The sequence below is a fragment of the Zingiber officinale genome, chromosome 3A, assembly GCF_018446385.1.
Source record: "Zingiber officinale cultivar Zhangliang chromosome 3A, Zo_v1.1, whole genome shotgun sequence".
Lineage (NCBI taxonomy): Eukaryota > Viridiplantae > Streptophyta > Magnoliopsida > Zingiberales > Zingiberaceae > Zingiber > Zingiber officinale.
Genome location: NC_055990.1, coordinates 138958401 through 138978982, shown reverse-complemented (window position 1 = coordinate 138978982; position 20582 = coordinate 138958401). Strand labels below are relative to the sequence as shown.

At 48.4% G+C, this 20582-nt stretch overlaps 1 protein-coding gene across 1 annotated transcript; it reads right to left on the bottom strand.

The window, feature by feature from the left end:
- Nucleotides 1-959: 959 nt before the first annotated feature.
- On the bottom strand, nucleotides 960-1677 carry LOC122054072 (pathogenesis-related protein 1-like). Its single transcript, XM_042615913.1, has one exon. The coding sequence runs from the start codon at nucleotides 1623-1625 to the stop codon at nucleotides 1131-1133; it is 495 nt and encodes a 164-aa protein (XP_042471847.1). The 5' UTR covers nucleotides 1626-1677; the 3' UTR covers nucleotides 960-1130.
- Between the last annotated feature and the right edge of the window lie 18905 nt (nucleotides 1678-20582).

Genomic DNA, 20582 nt, shown 5'->3' with positions numbered 1-20582 from the left:
GTAATAATAACAAAATTAAATAATATGAATGATTAAAGAGGGCATACGCTTATCCACACAAATTAAATATAGCCACATATAAAAATATAGTTGGGAAACACTAAAGAATATGCTTACATAGATGATTAAGGTGATAAAAGAAACAACACAGAAAAATTGTAATCAAAGTGATATTTGAAATCTTAATAATTTCAATGACCATGATGATCCATAAAACCTAGTTCTATGTATATAAAACAATATTGCCCCCGAGGCTACGGTACAACGGAAGGATGTCAAGTTGTCATCTAAATATTCTCAGTTTGATCTCTAACTATGACATATTTGTAGAAACTTTTCTTTTAAATGAGGCATACAACTACAGAAGTCTGACAATTGATGATAAATTTCTATGGGACCGGACTGATCATCTAGATTTAACGTTACTAGTCCAACCTGTATATAAAATAACATTTATTATTTCTCTATAAAATAATAATTGAAAAGGGTTTGTAAAACATAAAGCATATTTTAATTTATCTATAAAACAACATTAATAATTTTATTTTAATAATTAATATTTATAATTTGTATAAAAATAATAAAACAATAAACTTTGAAATTTAAAGTAAAACGTTAGATCAGCTCTAGCCATACATGTTTTTAATTTGATCAGTTATAGTATTGAAAACTCCGTAATTTGATGTTCTTCTCATTTCTCAAGTATTATTAATCTCTGTCTATGGGTGAATCTATATATATTACTATTGAGGTTCAATCAACATTTCACATTGTAAAGATTTGATAAAAATTATGGAATTAAAAGGAAATAAGATATCTTCATTGACATAAGACATTTTGAGGAGAACCCAAGAGTAAAATTACGAAGGTCTAAATCTAAAGTGAATAATATCATACCATTATAGAAATATATAGACATCTTTTAGGCACAACAATTACCATACCAAACCAGATGAAAATTGATTATAAAGTATAAACTGATTGTCCACGACTGTGTCACGAGTCATATGCGCATTGTTTTATTTGATCAAATGTATATAGCATTTGACGGCCAGAAAATATCATAATTTCTAGGCCTTATAAACTCTTATTTTCTTAATTAATTATTATATATTGTGATTACTTGGTGATTAATAGGGTCTTTCGCCGACGATGTTGCCTGGGGGATTGTAGTTGCAGATGATGAAGATGGCTCCGTTGTTGCACGTCACGCGCGCGCACCCGATCGCCGTCGACGACCGCCACACCACCTGAGTGTAGTGCCCGCACACCTGCCCGGCGGCGCAGCTGTTGCTGTCGTAGTCGTAGTACTGCTGCTCGCCCACCCACAAGCCCACAGCATCCGCCGCCGTCCAGTCGGCGCCCGACCCCCCGAAGAGGTTCTCGCCGTAGGGCCCGCCGGAGTGCACCAGTTGGCAGTCGCCGATCCGCTGCTCCGCGTAGCTCTGCGCGTACGCCGCCACCGTGTCGTCCCACGACACCGGCCCCACCCCCACCGCAGAGCGCGCCGAGTTGTGGGCGTCCACGAAGTCCTGCGGCGAGTTCTGCGCCACCGTCGTCGTCGGCGCCGTAGCCAGAGCCAAGGCGGCGGCGCAGAGCAACGCCAGCATCAACGATGACCTCATAATTAATTCCAATTAATTGGTTATCGATAATTCACTGGTGATCGATTCAAGATAGCCAGGGTTGGTATTTATAGAACTTCAGTGGCGTAAAATTCCTAATTTTTCACGTGGATTATAAGTTGATAAAAATTATCGAGTCTATGAAAATTCCACCACGAAAAATAATGAGGAAGATGCTCTTTAGATTTGTCAACGTCAATTGCCAAATTTATCACTACGTGGACACAGTTCACTAGTCTAATGTTTGTATGGAAGCAGAGAGTCGAGCGGTGAATAACTTCAATTACTTTTTATTTTTAAAATTTTTTTAGTTGATTTATGACACAAAATTTAAAGCCATGTTATTTTTAGTTAGTCCCCACCTTAGCTAATTTAAGGATCCAACTTTTATGATTTCATCCATTATAAAATCTTTTTTTCTTGACACCTTTTTCAGGATGGAGAAACCTCAAATAAATTCAAAAATAAAAATACAACAAAAATAAGAAAGTAAACATACAATATAATGAAAACCTTATTTACTTGATATCTTACAATATGAAAATACCTTTTCTTGACTCAAAAATATAACACTTCGCTTCAGAATCCTTAAAAATTGGCGTAACCAAGTCTATCTTCAAATCATCATAAAATCCCTTTTTTAGGATTACTTTGACGCCTTTGAAATCTGAATCGATTATTTTGACAACTCTTAATCGATTAGGTTTATCCCTAATCGATTGTCATGTAAAACGACCATTCAAAAACCTACAGAATTATTCTTTTTCCATCTAATCAATTGGTGAGTCATATCAATCGATGCGGTAGCTTCTAATCGATTACTCCAATCAATTCAGAAACTTTCTTCTATATATTATTACGAAAATACTGTCTAATCGATTGCCCTAATCGATTGGCATGTGCCTTAATTAATTGTCCCAATCAATTTAAGGTCTTTTGTTCATGAGAAAAACACAACCTAAATTGACCCTTGTACGTCTGCTTTAATAATTATCTACCTATTACTTCAGATAATATCCGAAGTTTATTGTTGATTTTTACATAGTGTCTGCTAAGGTTTGTTCACCAAGTGTCTGGTAAACACTTGACCTACTTAGACTTTCCATCATATGCCAACTCCTGTTAGACTTCTGATCACTAAGTGTCCGATCAACTTTTAATCAACTTAGACTTTTTTCTTGCCTAACTTAGCTAAGACTTCCATTGTCGAGTTCCCAACTAGGTTTTCACTACTTACTCCCGTTAGGACTTCTACTTTCTAAATTCACTCATTAGTTTTTTTTTTATTGTCTAACCCTTTGTTAGGACTTTTTGTTGCCTAATTTCCAATTATGACTTCATGTTGTTTAACATTTAGTTAAGACTTCTCATTATCTAGCTTTTAGGTAGAACTTTCTGTTGAATAAGTGTGAATGGAGAAGAGGTGGAAGAGAAGAAACTCCATTGTGAATGAGACTTTAGTCCTACATTGGAAGTTTCAAGGTAAGTTTGTTGGTTTATATTGATTCACATACATTGAGAATGTGAACAAATGCATGGGGAGAGACTCTCTCTCATGAGTGGGTGCGTAAGGGGTCCAAATCCAGGGCCCGGATTGCACTGAATCAAGTTGACTCGAGCACGACTGCACACGAATGCCGGATCGGTCGGGGCTAAATTTGCCCAAGCGGAACAACCAACATTTTGCCACATAAAGCTTTTTGCTGCTTGTGTAACGGATGCATTAAAGAAAGATTAATGCAGAATCAAAACGGCCAAGTGAAACGCTAGCATTGAGTAATGATCATTAGTTGATCATTAATGTTGTCCTTTGGTCTTGAGCTCCTATATAAGGAGGTTGCGACCACAGACAAAAGGTTACGAAGAGAACACAGTGAAGCAAGCAGAGGCTCTCCGCCTTATTCCCCCCCCCCTCTGTCGCGCAATTCCTGCTCACCGGAGTGCCCGTGATAGCATTCGGGTGCCACTCAGTTCGCCGTGACCACCAGTGCTTGATGGAGTTCACGGTCGATCGTTGTATCCTGGGAAACAGACGACCCGAGTAAACCTCGAAGCACAGCCGGAGGTGGGCGAATCTGTTTCAAGGAAACTGCTACTCGTAGACCTCGGTCAGATTGCCCCGTCAGAATTTTCGCCCGACCTTACTGTCTGGTCTGCTCTACCTCTCTGTCTTCCATTCTGCAGATCTGCTCAAACAGACCTGGTCATTCTGCTCTACAGACCTGGTCTTCCATTCTGCACATCTGCTCAAATAGACCTGGTCATTCTACTCTGCAGACCTGGTCTTCCTTTCTGCAAACCTGTTCAAACATACCTGGTCATTCTGCTCTGTAGACCTGACCTTCCTTTATGCAGACCTGCTGCTCTGGTCTGCCGCTCTGCAGATCTGTTTGCTGCTCTGGTCTGCCGCTCTGCATATCTGTTCTGTTGCTCTGGTCTGCCGCTCTGCAGACCTGCTCTGCCACTCTGGTCTTCCACACTGCAACGCTGGTCTGCTGCTCTGCCCTGCCGCTCTGCAGACCTGCTCTGCCACTCTGGTCTTCCGCACTACAACGTTGGTCTGCTGCTCTGCAGACCTACTCTGCCACTCTGGTCTTCCGCACTGCAGCGCTGGTCTACTGCTCTGCTATGCCCTACCGCTCTGCAGAATTGCCTTGTTGCTCTGGTCTGCTGCTCTGTAGATCTGTCTTGGTCTTCCGCTCTGGTCTGCCGCTCTGCAGACTTGCTCTTCCGCTCTGCAGACTTAGTCTTCCGCTCTGGTCTGCCGCTTTGTAGACCTGATCTATCGCTCTGCAGACCTGCCCTGTCGCTCAGCTCTGCTGCGTTACGGAAACCAACCCCTGCTGGCAGCCTGAGATTATCTGCTAAGGTCATTTCGACTGTAAGTTGAATTTAAATTCTGTGTAAGTTTTAAATTCAATTAAGTACCCATAAATCTCCGACATTAGATTGTTTGTGTCTAACACTTTTCCAGTCAAGTATCTGGTTCTTTCTTGACCTACTTAACTTCTCTCTTATATAAGCTAATTTGAATTTAGTTAAATTAGTCAACTTTGATTCGAGAACAATTGCACCAACAATGTTAACGAATATGATTTTTTTGAAAAATATTATTAATAAATAATATTAAAGGTATTGGTATATGTCTAATTATTAACAGATATATAAAATTCATATATATATATATATATTGTCAGAAGCTATTATTTCCATAAGATTGTTGATCTTTTTTACATGTTCTTATTCTTCTGTTATCTATTCTATTTTATCATATTGTTAGCCGTCTTTGTACGTGTTATATACTTGACGTTTGCACCAATTCTACAAATCACAAAATCTAATTAGCGATTTGATTAGCATCACCTTAAAATGAATTAAGTAAAGTTTTGGCAAAGTGTTAAGAAAATAGAGTAGTGTGGGGGACAATTTTATCAATTTGATACATTTTCCCTTACTTGCCTCCATATCTCCTAATATATTTGTGAAACCAATAACTAAAAGATTTTAGTGCATGGTCTAAGTGACAACATTTAATCTATCTAATTTATAACATTGCTCGGTTCGGCCCAGCCCGCTGCTCTTTCTCAAGTTCTGCTACTTTGTCATTAATTAATTTTGAATTATTTTTAAAATAAATATTGTTAATTGCTTCTATATCTACTAATATATTTGTGCAGCCAGTATATACAAGATTTTAGTGGGCAAGTTAATTACAACATTTAAACTACTTGAGGTGATTAATGACACTTAATTTTCTAGTCCAACTTCTAACAATGCCAAGTGGTTATGGAAGGAGTCAATTAAGTGATATGATTGAGACTTCCAGGCCCCCTTCCCACTCAATTTTCCTTAATTATAGCTAGAGTTGCAATACCTTCTCCGTGATCACGGCCTCAAGGGACGTGTGCAGGAGGATGAAGCGCGCTAGGGGACTCATATTGGGCTCTGCATTCTACTTTCTACATGAGTCGAGTGATTGTCTTATCGTCCTTCTTAAATAGTTGAGATTGCTCTGTTTTAATGTACTTTTCAATCCATTCCAATAGATCATCATACGTAATTGGGAGCCGTTTTAGGAGGGATTGGAAGACGTCTCCCTCTCATAAGGCTTAGGAGAAACTAGAAAGCACTAGTAAGCACCTCGCGCGCGAGGCAGAGATACCTCCAAAGCAGCCTAAGTGCACCCCTAGATGTACTCCTTCAACGACTCTGCCCTTATTACTTCAGATTGGAAATAGAGTACTGAAGGTCAAATTCTAATACTTAGTGTCACTAGCTAACAAAGCGAAGCAAGAACGTCGAGCTAAAGTTGTGGAAGGATTGAATCCTGTCGGACTTCAGCGTATCGAACTATTGTTGAACCGACCCGATTAGAGTGGGAATATGGCAAAGAGCGGTGGAGTACATTTGGCTAGCCAATTTGTTCTGACTTAAGGTTTCACATAAAATATTATATTTGTACAAGAAAGTCAGAAAGGGCTGCGGAAGATAGTGAAAAAGTAAACAAATTCAACTTTGGGATCATAAAGGGTCAGTGGGATGTCATCTCAGATGTGCTAGTTCGTCTGGATGGACCAGAAGATTCCACAATAAATACTTTTTTATTTGACTGTTGACCCTGAAGTCGTCTCTTGGAGTCAACCTCCTCGACTTTTCGGCGTTTTTCACGCACTATCCCAAATTTTCTACATTTTTAAGAATCTATAAAATACCAATGAACTCAGTTTATACCTGATACGATTAGTGATGGAGGGGCCCAAGAGAAAAGGATTAGAAAAGTCCAGACTATGTGGCGGTCAAAAGTCACGAGGAGATGGCGGTCAATAGTCATGGCGACTTGGTGGTCAAAAAGACAGGCTGACAGGGCAGTCAGGGCTCAGCATAGGCAGAAGCGGGTTGGGAGCGGCAGAGCTGAGAGGAGTCAGCTCGATCCACGGGCTGCGGAGAGGCGGAAACCACAGTACATAGGTCGGTCGGAGGCGGCTGAGAGAGTCGGCTCGATCCACTGCGAGAGGCAGGAAACCAGAGTACATAGGTCGGTCGAGGCGGCGAGTGAGGAGTCGGCTCGATCCACGAGCTGCGATGGGGCCGGAAACACAGTACATAGGTCGGTCGGTCGGCGGTGAGGAGGTCAGTTCGATCCACAGCTGCGGTGAGGGGAAACACAGTACATAGGTCGGTCGGGCGGCGGAGGCTGAGGAGGTCGGCTCGATCCACGAGCTGCGATGGGGCCGGAAACCACAGTACATAGGTCGGTCGGGGCAGGCTGAGAGGAGTCGGCTCGATCCACGAGCCTGCGATGGGGCTCGGAAACCACAGTACATAGGTCGGTCGGGAGGCGGCTGAGAGTCGGCTCGATCCACGAACTGCGATGGGGCCGAAACACAGTACATAGGTCGGTCGGTGGCGGTGAGGCGGAGTCGGCCGAGCTCTGAGACTGTTGAGGGCCAGGAAGTACAAAGTGCGGGATGCAAGTCAGTATCAACAGAGCTAAGCAGAGGCCAAGAACTGGAAGTATAGGCCAATGGGTCGGAAGCGGCAGAGCTGCTCAGAAGCAGCCCGAGCTACAGACCTGCGGTTGAGGGCCAGGAAGTACAAAGCGCAGGATGCAGGTTGAAGATCAGCGTAGCTATGTCTAGACAGTTATGGCTGCAGGTCTGCGAGTGGGAGGCCTGGAAATGCGAACCACAGGTGCAGGCTGGTGCGGGGGCACAATGAATCGGAGGAGCTAAGTAATACGGGAGCGGAGAATCTCAACGGTCCGTCAGGGGTAATCATTACATACCAACAATGCGAGCGAAGGCGAAGGTTCTTGAAACGAAAAGATGCCCTTGTAGCCAGTAGTAGCCTGCCAGCTGTCTCTCACTACAGGACAAAACCCAAGTGCAGGACAAAACCCAAGTGCGAAGGCGGAGGTTCCTAAACAGAAAGATGCTTTCACAACAAATAGAAGCGCGACAGGTGTCCAGGACTAGAGGACAAAGCCGGGCGTCCAACGTTTTTCTGACAGGAGGGCATGTTCTAGCAGGAGGACGGATAAAAGGGGAGAAATCCCTCGTACGCAGGTACGCGCACACACTCTCTGGTCACTTCTTTCCACAACTGTTTTTCCTTCTGCTTCTCTCTGTTCTTTCTGGGGAAAGAGGACCTGACTTGAGCGTCGGAGGGCCTGATCCGGGGACTTTTTCCCTAGGTTTCGGTCCCTAACGTGAGAGGGGAGATCGTCTGAGTGTGCGCAGGGTCCTGTAGCGGCGTCAGCCACCCGTGGGGGCGGATGACGGGCTCTTCTTCCGAGCTGCTCCTCCTCCCGCTGCCGCTCCAATTCCCGTAGAGGTGTCTCCCCAGGATCTTCCTGCCGCCATCCCCGAAGCTTCTGAAGCCCTTGCCCCTCCTCCTGATGAACCAGCCAGCCCGGCTTCTTCTCAGTCGGTTCCTGACAACCTGTCTCCTCCTTCTCCGAATGTAATGTAACTAGAACCATGTTATGCCGCTTGCTTTTTGATGCGTTGCTACCGGCCCTTCCTTGGTGGTATTTGTGTAATCATACTAACCTCGGCTTGTTTATCTCCGATTTCCTCTGCAATTCAACAATTGTGCCGCGCCCCCTTCGCGTACTTGTAGCTTATTTTCTGTGGCCAATTAATTGTTGGTTTCGACCGTGCTCCGCTGATCAGACTTCCCTTGTCTACTTCCCTTCGCTACGTGGCTTCTCCCCCCATCGCTGCCCTTCTACTGTGCCGGTCTGGGCTAAAGGCCACCTCCCGTGTCCGTGCCATTCGCTGATTTGACTTATCCGCCTTCTGGGGACCCTTCTGTACACTTTTGTCCTGTTTGAAACAATTTTCTAGGGAAGCGCTTCGTATATCGAGCCCTTGCCTTTCCCTTAATGCCCCCTGGCTATCTTCTCGAAGCTCATCGCCGAGCGTTCCTTGTCTACTCCAAACCCTGCATCTACCGTCCGTTGCGGACTTACGAAAATGTCCCGCACCCACCATACCTATAAGTATCATCTGACTCTTTCTTTCACCATCACAGTAGAGCACTCAAACGCCGCCGCCGCCGACTAATTTCCTCCGAGACCTTGCTGTGATCCGTCCCTTCTCCCTTGGCTTTCCTTTGCGATTGGCTTCTCCATCCTCTAAGGTGTTATCTTCCTCCATGGCCTCTCCTTCCTGGGCTTCTCTGTTGGCTGAGCATTTCCCAGGCGTTTCAAACTTTGCCGAGTTAGATTGGGATGACCTACGGTACACTTATGAAATCCCTGTAGGCTTCCTCCCTATCATCCCCACTGTTGCAAATGTGTACTTCGATCCTCCGCCGGGTTCGTGTACTTTCTTCACTGAGCAATTTGTGTCTGGCCTTCGTCTACCTCCACATCCTTTCCTATCTGGAGTGTGCCGCTACTTCCACATCCCCTTAGGTCAGTTAGCTCCCGACTCCATAAAGATTCTATGTGGCTTCGTGATACTCTGTGAGGTTTGCGAAGTTTCCTGGTCTGCTCCCCTCTTTCACTGCTTCTTCTCCCTCGCTCGGCGCGCCGATGGTCTTTTTGAATTTCAAGCTCGCAGTCAAACTGCCTTTTTCTCCCGTCTTCCCCCTCCTCGCGCCAACTGGAGGAAAAAATACTTTTTTCTCCGGTTTCCTGAAGAGACAGGCTGGCCTATGTGTTGGCAACCTGGACTTCCTCCGCCCCCGGAGTTGGAAGAGTATCATATGGACCTTTCCTATGCTGCAGCGGCGACAAGAATGGAACTTTGGCGCCTAGATCTGACGAGACTGCTGTCTGGAGATATGCTTTCTTTTTTCCGTCTGAATCCCTCCTTCTCTGGGGCACCGCGCTCATTGGGTAAATCTGCACTTGGCTCTTCTCTCCTGTTTACACTTGTTTTATCTGCAAAGATAACCTTCCGTGTCGACGCCTACAGCGGAGGCCCTGTATCGTGCCTCCGAGGTTCTGCCCCTGCCCCTAGACGATCTGGAGATACTGCGGCGTGGCCGAGTAATCTTGGAGAGGAGGCTACTCCCCTACCTCGGTCCCGTTTTTCCCGGGGCAGCAGTCCGACCCATTTCCGCCCCCACTGCGCAAGAAACTCCTCCTCCACCTGTCGCTTCGAGCGGGGATCGGGATCACGCTCAGACTAGCCATCGAGCTAGGCGGGTCTTCCGAGGAGCCCCCCGGGCCTCTCGACGGGGTCGCGCAGATCTTCGTCGCGCGGGTCGAAACTTGTCTGGTCGAGGCGTTGCGGGTGAAAATGCCACAACCTCCCCTCAGGGCTTACCGCGTTCTGACGACTCCAGCTCTGATGGTCAGCCCCAACTTCAAAGACGGCGTCGAAGACCAGGTCTGACTTCTCGCGGACTCGCTGTTGTTCCCTTATCACTGCGGCGTTCCCTGCCGTCATCATGGCTGATTCTAACATCATTTCCTCTTGTTATTGCTGCGCTATTTCCGTGGCAGCCTCCCCCAACCCCTACAGGGGAAGACCCTCTGCATCTCGTTCCACCCCCATTCCTCAGGAGGAGGACAACGCCGGTGAGCGACGTAGCCCGGCACCAGGCGAGCCCACTCCCGAGTCGCCTCCTGCTCCTCCCGGCTCGGACGCAGGCCCTTCTCAACCCGCCGGCCCTTCTCCACCTGCCCGCCATTGTTATAGGACCACTATCCCCTCTGAAGCAGCTCAGGCTCGACGACATGATGTCCCTACTAGCGACTTGGCGATGAAAGGCGGCCTTGGCAAATTGTGGGCAGAGAGCATGCATCAAATGGGTAGTTTGTTGCCCTTAGCTCAAATGGATAGGTTCTCGAAGTCTTGGGCTAAAGTAAGTACCTTGTTCCTTTTCCTGAACACGAGTTTGTTTTAATTGAGGGTCCTTATTCGTGGTCCAGACTCACGCAGAGTCCCTGGTGTTGAATCAATCCTTCCACACCCTCCATCATGAGAGCAAAGACCTCCGGGACAAAATCTCTGAACTAGAGCTACAACTGAATGATCCTGATCAAGCCAGCCACGCCCTACGTGCCGAGATTCGAGCTCTAACCAACCAGACTGAGCGGCAAAAAGGTTCTCTGATGCAGGTCAGAGCTGAACTCCGAGCTGCATGTGAAGAAAAAGCTGCACAAGAGGCGGGATATCAGCAACAGCTCGCCCACCAGGTTGGGGAGATTCAGTCCAGAGATACCCTGCTTCGGGAGAAGGACAATAAGCTGGAGGCTCAGGCAGCTAAGTTGACAGCCCAGGAAGCAGAGCTGCGGGCCCTAAGGGAGGAACTGTCCCAGTCTCGGGCGACTCTAGCGGGAGTGTCTACCGCTTTGTCAACCTATCAGGAGGGAGAAGAAGTTCGTTGCCTGCGAAGTCGAACGTCGTATCTGACTTCCCCCGAATTTCTATCCCAGGCTGGGGCACGCTTTGCCATGACCGTGCCATACACGGCGGCGGGAGTTATCAGGCAACTGAACGCTCAGGGCTTCTTGAGCTCCATCCCCGCGGCAGATTTCTTGAATCATAACCTAATTATTCAAGGCCTTCCAGATGAGATTTTTGCTCTTTTCAAATGATCTGTACTAGCCACTTAAACTGGGAACTCGTTACATGTACATATGTCTTTTCGAGTTTTCACTTGACTATCTTATTGCTTCTACGCCCCTCGTTTGATCCAGCCTACGTCCACAAAGACAGCCCCTTCAAACTTGATAGGGCCGCAGGTAATTAGCACTCCAAGGTCGATCCAACTTCCTTCCTTGAGTATCTTGTAAATAATAGGCTCCTGATGCCAATTTCTTGGTAATCTTGTATGGTCCATCCCATTGAGGAGCCAACTTCGTTACTTCCCCTAAGGGCTTTATCTGCTTCCAGACCAGATCACCTTCTCCGAAGAATCGAGGGATCACCTTCCTATTATAGTTCTGTCCCATCCTCTGTCTGTAGGCTTCCAACTTGGCAGCTGCTTGCTCACAAATTTCGCTGATGAAATCCAGTTGAGCCAGCCGCCGCTCGGTGTTTTCTCCATCGTACATCATCCTTCTTACAGAAGGTATTCCGACCTCCAGAGGAACCACCGCTTCATTACCGTAGACCAGATGGAAGGGGGTCAGACCTGTGCTCTCTCGGGGCGTCGTACGGTAGGCCCACAAAATGCCTGGGAGCTCATCTACCCAGCTGCCTCCCATGTGATCCAGCTTGACTTTAAGCCCGCGCACTATCTCCCGATTGACCACCTCGGTCTGACCATTACTTTGAGGATGAGCCACTGAGGTGAAGGCCTGAGTTATGCCGAACCCCTTGCACCAATTCTGTATCCTGTGTCCCTGGAATTGCCGGCCATTATCCGATACCAACTTGTGAGGTAAGCCAAATCTGCAAAAGATATTTTTCCATAGGAACTGGATCACCGCATCTTCAGTGATTCTGGCTAAAGCTTCTGCTTCTACCCACTTAGAGAAGTAGTCTACTGCTACCAACAAGAAGCGCCTCTGCCCGGTAGCCATCGGGAAAGGCCCCACGATATCCATACCCCATTGGTCGAAAGGCAAGGATACTGTGGAAGTTCTCAACAGCTCTGTAGGTCTGTGCGTCAGGTTCTGGTACTTTTGGCATGATAGACAAGTATTCACCAACCTCTGTGCGTCCTTCTGCAAGGTAGGCCAGAAATAACCAGCCAGCAGTACCTTCCGAGCCAGCGTTCTTCCCCCAGCATGATTACCACAGCACCCCGAATGTATCTCTCGCAAGGCCTGGTCTGCTTCCTCCATATTCAGGCACTTGAGTAGAGGCCTGGAGAAAGACCTTTTGTACAGCTGATCCCCAATCATCGCATAAGAGTGGGCTTGCCTCTTGATCATACGCGCTTCTTCAGGGCTGGTGGGTAGGGTTCCTTGCTGAAGAAAGCTCATTATGGGCGCTCTCCAATCAATTACTTCTCCCACGTTATTCTGTAAATCTATCTGGGCTACAAGGAAGGTCTGCGCTATAGATCGGTCAATCGTCCATGTACTCAGGGAACTAGTCATTTTAGCCAACTCATCCGCTCTTTCATTTTCAGTTCTAAGAATCTTCGTGACTGTGATCTCCTTGAATTCTCCCTTCATCTTTTCATAAGCCTCCTTATAAACTTGCATCCTCTCGCTATTCACCCCAAATTGCCCGGTTGTCTGCTGAGTTACTAGCTGGGAATCGGAATGTATGATGACTCGACTCGCCCCCACATGCCGAGCTGCTTGCAGGCCTATTAGTAGAGCTTCATATTCTGCCTCATTGTTGGTAGCTCTGAAACTTAACCGCACGACCAACTGCATGATATCTCCCTGTGGGGATATGAGCAGTGCTCCTACACCACTCCCACGATGGTTAGCCGACCCGTCCACGTAGATTTTCCAGACCTCTTCTGAGTCCGCTGGGTATACTTCTGTCAGGAAATCCGCCAGAGCCTGTGCTTTGATTGCGGTTCGAGGCTGATATTGTATGTCATACTCCCCTAGCTCAGTTGCCCACTTGATAAGCCGGCCCGCCACTTCTACCTTGGTGAGAGCTCGGCCCATTGTACTGTTCGTCAAGACGGTAATGGGGTGCGCCAAGAAATACGGTCGGAGGCGCCGAGCCATGAGAACAAGTCCATAGACCAGGCTTCTCCGGGGCCGTATCACGAGACTCAACCCCTTCAATAGATGATGAAAAAATACATTGGTGTTGTACATTGTCTGCTCTTTAACCACATTACGGCCTCGGGGTGGTGACAAGTAGACCAAAGAGGTTCTCCCACAATAGGCTTAAACAGCGATGGCAAAGACTCCAGTCTTGCTTCAGCTCTTCAAAGGCATGTGTGCATTCTTCCGTCCACTGAAATTTGGCCGCTTTCCTGAGCACTTTGAAAAAGGGCGCCGCTCTATCTGTGGATTTGGAGATAAATCGGGACAGGGCTGTTATCCTGCCGACCAGCTTCTGCGTCTCCTTCAGATTTTGAGGGACCTGCATGTTTCGAAGGGCTTGCACTTTCTCAGGGTTGGCCTCTATCCCTCGTTCGGTCACCAGATAACCCAGGAACTTCCCTCCTTTGGCCCCGAACAGACATTTCAAGGGATTCAGCTTCACCCCATATTGCCTCAAAGTCCCACAGGTTTCTTCTATATCCGTTATCAGACTAGACGCCAGAGGGGACTTGATCAGGATGTCATCCACATAAACCTCTACATTCCGCCCGATCTGAGCCCGAAAGACTTTGTCCATCATCCTTTGGTAGGTAGCCCCAGCGTTCTGGAGTCCGAATGGCATGACGGTATAGCAGAAAGTACCGTCAGCCGTTATGAAGTTGACCTTCTCCTGGTCTTCCGGGGCTAAGGGTATTTGATGATATCCCTGAAAAGCGTCCATCATGCATATCCTTTCACAACCAGCTGTTGAGTCCACTACCTGATCGATATGCGGGAGCGGATAACAGTCTTTTGGAGTGACCTTGTTGAGGTCACGGAAGTCTATGCACACCCTCCACTTGTTGTTTGGCTTCTTGACCAACACGACGTTAGAGAGCCAGGACGGGAACTGCACCTCTCGGACGTGCCCCGCCTTCAGGAGCTGCTCTACTTCAGCTCGGATAATTTTATTCTGCTCAGCAGGGAAGTTTCTCTTCTTCTGCTTGACTGGCTTAGCCTCGGGCATAATATGCAATTTGTGCTCGGCTACTTCTGGTCTGACCCCGGGCAACTCCTCTGGCGACCAAGCAAAGACGTCTCGGTTGCGACGCAGACACTGTATTAGCTCCGCCTTAAGCTCTGGAGGTAAGTCACTGGCGATGCGAGTGATGCTCTCCGATCTGTCGGGTGTAGCTGAACCTCCTCCCAAGAAATCGGTTCTTCAGCGATAGGTAGCGATTCCTCTTGGATAGCGTGTACTCCCCCATCTTGCGTCCTCCGGCTTTTGCGCGCCTCTACTCGGACCATGTCTATGTAGCAGCTACGAGACGCTTTCTGCTCCCCCTTGACCTCCCCGACCTGCTCGCCGACCGGGAACTTGATCTTCTGGTGAAACGTGGAAACGGCAACCCGGAACTCATGCAGGGCTGGCCTTCCCAGGATAACGTTGTAGGAGGAAGGCGAATCCACCACAATGAAAGTGCTCCTCCGCGTGCGCACCAATGACTCAGTGCCCATGGAAATGGCCAGCTTGATCTGACCCATGTGCTTGACTTCATTACCTGTGAACCCGTACAAGGAAGTGGTTACAGGTTGGAGGTCAGCGGCGTCGATCTGCATCTCCTCAAATGCAGCCTGAATAAAATGTTGACCGAGCTCCCGGTATCCACAAAGATCCGAGCCACTCGGCTATTAGCAATAACGGCCCTGATTATGAGGGTGTCATCATGGGGCAGCTCTAAACCCTCCAAGTCTTGAGGCCCGAAGCTGAGGACAGGACCAGATGCCTGCTCGTAGCTGCATCCCACGGCCCCCACATATAGTCGCCGGCTATGTGCTTTACGAGCCCGGCCTGAGTCCCCGTCAGTGGGCCCTCCTGAGATCATACCGATCTCTCGCACAGCCACGTTGCCCCGATTATCAAGTTCTCCGGCTTCTCTTCGGTCTTCGCCGGGGCCAGCTTGGTTAGATGGGCCAGCTAGGTCGGGCCGGGCCTGCCGAGCACGTCCAGCTGCAGCCCGTTCTTCCTCCATTCTCTGTATCTGAGGCGCCAGCGCCGGGGGAGGCAAGCCTTGCTCCGCAGCTCGCCTGGAATCCCGGGCGAATTGGAAGCAGTTGCTGAGATCGTGCGTCCTGGACCGATGATATGTGCAATATGGTGCTCCCCTCGGTCCAGGCCTGGGCGCTTGTATGGCGGCGACTCGCGGAGCTGGTCTGGCTCCCTGCGCGGGCTGGGGGGCAGGCCTTGGCTGAATGCGTTGGAAGGGCTGGGGTGGCTGGGGTGCTCTTCTTTCAGTTCGGTTGCCTGATGCCATCGTCTTCTCGGCTTTCCGCCTGGCGGCCTACGCTTCCTCCACTTTGATGTAGCACGAGGCTTTCTCTACCATGTCGTCAAAACTCTGGGCGGGGCTTTTGATGAGATCTCTGAAGAATTCCTCTTCTCGCAATCCGTGGGAGAAGGCGCTCATCAGTATCTCAAAGGTGGCAGAGGGGACGTCGTTGGCTACCTGACTGAATCGATTGATGTAGCTTCGCAGGGGCTCAGTTGACTCCTGCTTGAGAGCAAAAAGACAATGGTCGGTTTTCTGGTACTTACGACTGCTGGCGAAACGGCGTAGGAAGGCCGTTTTGAAGTCCATGAAACAGCGATGGATTCGGGGGCAATCCATCGAACCACTTTTGCGCCGATCCAGACAGAGTGTGCAGGAAGACTCGGCATTTGACGACATCACTATATTGATACAATATAGCCGCGTTCTTGAACTTTCTCAGATGCTCTTCTGGGTCCTTGCTCCCATCATATTCTCCAATGTTTGGGGCTCGGTAACCCCTCGGCAAGCTTTCTTTTAAGATCTGGTCAGAGAAAGGTACCTTATCGTCAGGATCTTCAGGCAGGTCTTCAGCCAGGATCACGGTCTTCCCCTTTCCTGAATCCCGGGGCGGGTGTAGAGAGCTTTCCGCTACTGAGGCCGGCGGCTCCTCCTTCTTTGGATTGCGCCCGCGAGGTCCAGCCCGATGATAATCGCGACGGGGCTCTCGGAATGAAGCACGTGGAAGTTCTTCCGGCTGCTTCCTCTTTGAGCTCCTGTCGGAAGCAGGAGCTAGTTCTTTGGATGCCTCAGGGGCTAAGGCGGGGTCGTGAAACTGTGCCTTGTCTTTCGGAGGCGGCTTGCTTCCTAACCTCCTTGAAAAGCTCGTATTCCCCCGCAGTCATAGTCACGTTGATCCTCCGGCTAGAGCTTCGACCGGAGTCCTCCATCTTCACGCTCCGGAACAGGCTCCTGTTTTCCCACAGACGGCGCCAAATTTGATCCCGTCCGGAGGCTGAGTCGGACAGAGGCCGGTCGCGGTGGACTGGGCGTTGACGGGAAGTCGCGGGCGATACAGGCTCCCAACGGGTGGCTGACGCCGCTACAGGACCCTGCGCACACTCAGACGATCTCCCCTCTCACGTTAGGGACCGAAACCCAGGGAAAAAGTCCCCGGATCAGGCCCTCCGACGCTCAAGTCAGGTCCTCTTTCCCCAGAAAGAACAGAGAGAAGCAGAAGGAAAAACAGTTGTGGAAAGAAGTGACCAGAGAGTGTGTGCGCGTACCTGCGTACGAGGGATTTCTCCCCTTTTATCCGTCCTCCTGCTAGAACCTGCCCTCCTGTCAGAAAAACGTTGGACGCCCGGCTTTGTCCTCTAGTCCTGGACACCTGTCGCGCTTCTATTTGTTGTGAAAGCATCTTTCTGTTTAGGAACCTCCGCCTTCGCACTTGGGTTTTGTCCTGCACTTGGGTTTTGTCCTGTAGTGAGAGACAGCTGGCAGGCTACTACTGGCTACAAGAGCATCTTTTCGTTTCAAGAACCTTCGCCTTCGCTCGCATTGTTGGTATGTAATGATTACCCCTGACGGACCGTTGAGATTCTCCGCTCCCGTATTACTTAGCTCCTCCGATTCATTGTGCCCCCGCACCAGCCTGCACCTGTGGTTCTCATTTCCAGGCCTCCCACTCGCAGACCTGCAGCCATAACTGTCTAGACATAGCTACGCTGATCTTTAACCTGCATCCTGCGCTTTGTACTTCCTGACCCTCAACCGCAGGTCTGTAGCTCGGGCTGCTTCTGCTCCGACCCATTGGCCTATACTTCCAGTTCTTGGCCTCTGCTTAGCTCTGCCAATACCGACGTGCATCCTACACTTTGTACTTCCTGGCCCTCAACAGCAGGTCTGTAGCTCGGGCTGACTCCGCTCAGCTCTGCCGACCCTGACCGACCTATGTACTCTGTGTTTCTGGGCCCTCTACTGCAGGCCTGTGGATCGAGCTGACTCCTCTCAGCTCTGCCGCTCCTGACCGACCTATGTACTCTGTGTTTCCGGGCCCTCTACAGCAGGCCTGTGGATCGAGCTGACTCCTCTCAGCTCTGCCGCTCCTGACCGACCTATGTACTCTGTGTTTCCGGGCCCTCTACTGCAGGCCTGTGGATCGAGCTGACTCCTCTCAGCTCTGCCGCTCCTGACCGACCTATGTACTCTGTGTTTCCGGGCCCTCTACTGCAGGCCTGTGGATCGAACTGACTCCTCTCAGCTCTGCCGACCCTGACCGACCTATGTACTCTGTGTTTCCGGGCCCTCTACTGCAGGCCTGTGGATCGAGCTGACTCCTCTCAGCTCTGCCGCTCCTGACCGACCTATGTACTCTGTGTTTCCGGGCCCTCTACTGCAGGCCTGTGGATCGAGCTGACTCCTCTCAGCTCTGCCGCTCCTCACCGACCTATGTACTCTGTGTTTTCGGGCCCTCTACTGCAGGCCTGTGGATCGAGCTGACTCCTCTCAGCTATGCCGCTCCTGACCGACCTATGTACTCTGTGTTTCCGGGCCCTCTACTGCAGGCCTGTGGATCGAGCTGACTCCTCTCAGCTCTGCCGCTCCCAACCCGCTTCTGCCTATGCTGAGCCCTGACTGCCCTGTCAGCCTGCCTTTTTGACCGCCAAGTTGCCATGATTATTGACCGCCACCTCCTCGTGACTTTTGACCGCCACATAGCCTGGACTTTTCTAATCATTTCCTCTTGGGCCCCTCCATCACTAACCGTATCAATACCCTTTATCCTTAGAGTGTGTTTGGTTCAGAGTTATCGCTAATAATCTTAGTTGGTTATCAACGATAATCTTATTTGGTTTAAGTAATTGGTGATTCTGGGTAATACAACATTACCGCCACATCAACAATTAGGGAATAGAACCAGAAATCAAAAAACCTTGAAAACCTTAGGGGGCGTTTGGTACGCGCGTTTTTCATTTTCATTTTCTGGAAAATGCGCGTTTTCTGAAAAACGGTGTTTGGTTTGCGTTTTTCTCGCGCGTTTTCTAAAAAATTGACTATCGTTTTCTAGAAAAACAGAGAATGACAAAATGTCGTTTTCTGTTTTCTAGAAAACGCGCGTTTTCTAGAAAATGAAAATGAAAACAGTGCAAACCAAACGCACCCTTAGATTTTCTACGATTCCGGGATTATCAATATTTTTTCCCAAAATTGCCAAAAAAGGAAAGCTTTGTTTCCACGGTAGAGGAAAGAAAGCGCGAAGTCTCCGGGGATGATGCCGTGGAGGCAGTTGTAGGAGAGGTCGAGGAACTAGAGCTGTGTGGCAGCGGAAGAGAGGTTGGCCGGGACAAGGCCGGCGAATGCATTAGAGGAGAGGTCCAGGTAGCGGATACCTGGAGGAAAGGCGGCGGGCACAAAGCCAATGAGGAGGTTTCCGACAAAGCTGAGAACTTGGAGGGAGGAGAGGTTGGAGAGATGAGGCCGGAGAGGCGAAGGTCAGCAAGCCGAGGAGAGATGAGGCCGGAGAGGCGAAGGCAAGGGAGTCGGAGCTCGACGACGCGGACGGCGTTCGCGCGACGCCGCGCCAGTCGCAAGGTGCGGAGAGAGACGCCAGCCGTCGAGCGCGCCAAGAGGGTCACGGAGCGCGAGCCTGAACGCTGTAAGCGCGTCGATCTCCCCCTGGGTTTCCCGGCTGCGCCCCGTCGGCGTAAGAGGCGGCAGAGACGGAGGCGGGGTGGCGGAAACAAGTAAGGGAAACAGTAGCAAAAGCGTGAAGAAGTGCATTGTGGCCACGGAATAGCAACATGGGCTGATGGAGGAAGATGAACACAACAACGAGAGTCTCTCTCTCTTTTTTGACTGCTTTCCTTTCTTGTTTTTCCTTCCTTCCGCTCTCGTTTTGAAAAGCAGACAGATAGGAGGAGGAGGAGAGGAGGAGGAAGGTTTTCATTCAATTAAATTAATTCAAGAAGTTAATGGATAAATTAGTAAATATAAAATTAAATAATTGAATAATTGTGTAATCTTAGTTGAACCAAATACCTAATAAGTTATGTTGTATTTCTCATAACCTTTGTTATGTGATTACCTGGTAATCACATAACCAAGGTTATAGATAATGACTTGAACCAAACGTACCCTTAGAGTAAGATACGTCTCCGTGGATATTTATATTCATAATTTAATTTTCAATTATGAAGAATTTTTAAAAATAATTCTTTTAAATAGGATGCGTAATTAAAAAATACTAAATTTTTGTCCGCCCATCGCAAGTCACTTTAAAACTAATCAATAAAGTTAATTAAATTTATCACAAATAGATTATATTAATCATGAGGTTCTTAATGCTACCTTTGATCTACGCTGCTGCCACCACGACCACCCTTGCTCATAACTCACCACAAGACTTCCTGAACACTCGTAACTCGGTGCACGTGGCGGTGGGAGTGGGACTGGTGCCCCCCTCGGCGCAACTTGATTGGCCAAAGACCATGTGATTCCCTCGATAACGTCGGCGACCTTAGGCCTACCTCATTAATGATTAAAATAATAATTAAGAATAATAATAAATATGAAATTTATCCAAATACCCTTATCCAGGATTCTTTTGTGAGGATGATCCGTAATATAATTAAGATTGGATTATGATTATAATTTGATCATAATTGATTGTGATTTGTTCATAGATTAATCTTTTTATCCATGTTATAATTTAGATTAGAATGAGAGGTCGGAGGTTGCTCGGAGGTAGTCGACGATGGGCGGATGGCCAAGTGCCGAGTGAGGGCGGTCTCCAGCCACTCAACCCAATCCAAAATCTGGATGGGAAGATGAACTCAGAGAAGGATAGCGACTAATTACGGTTGAATCATAGTCATGATTCGATCATAATCACATTATAGATCATCTCCGGATTCACAAAATATGGACTAAAGGATCCGATCTCAAATACCCCCAAGGAGTAAGGTTTAATAATATTTTCAAAATGCCTCATAAGATTTTATTATAAAAGACCCTCTAATAATT

What these genes read in the sequence shown, in the direction of transcription:
- LOC122054072 (XM_042615913.1), bottom strand. Translation starts at nt 1,625, where the DNA reads ATGAGGTCATCGTTGATGCTGGCGTTGCTCTGCGCCGCCGCCTTGGCT.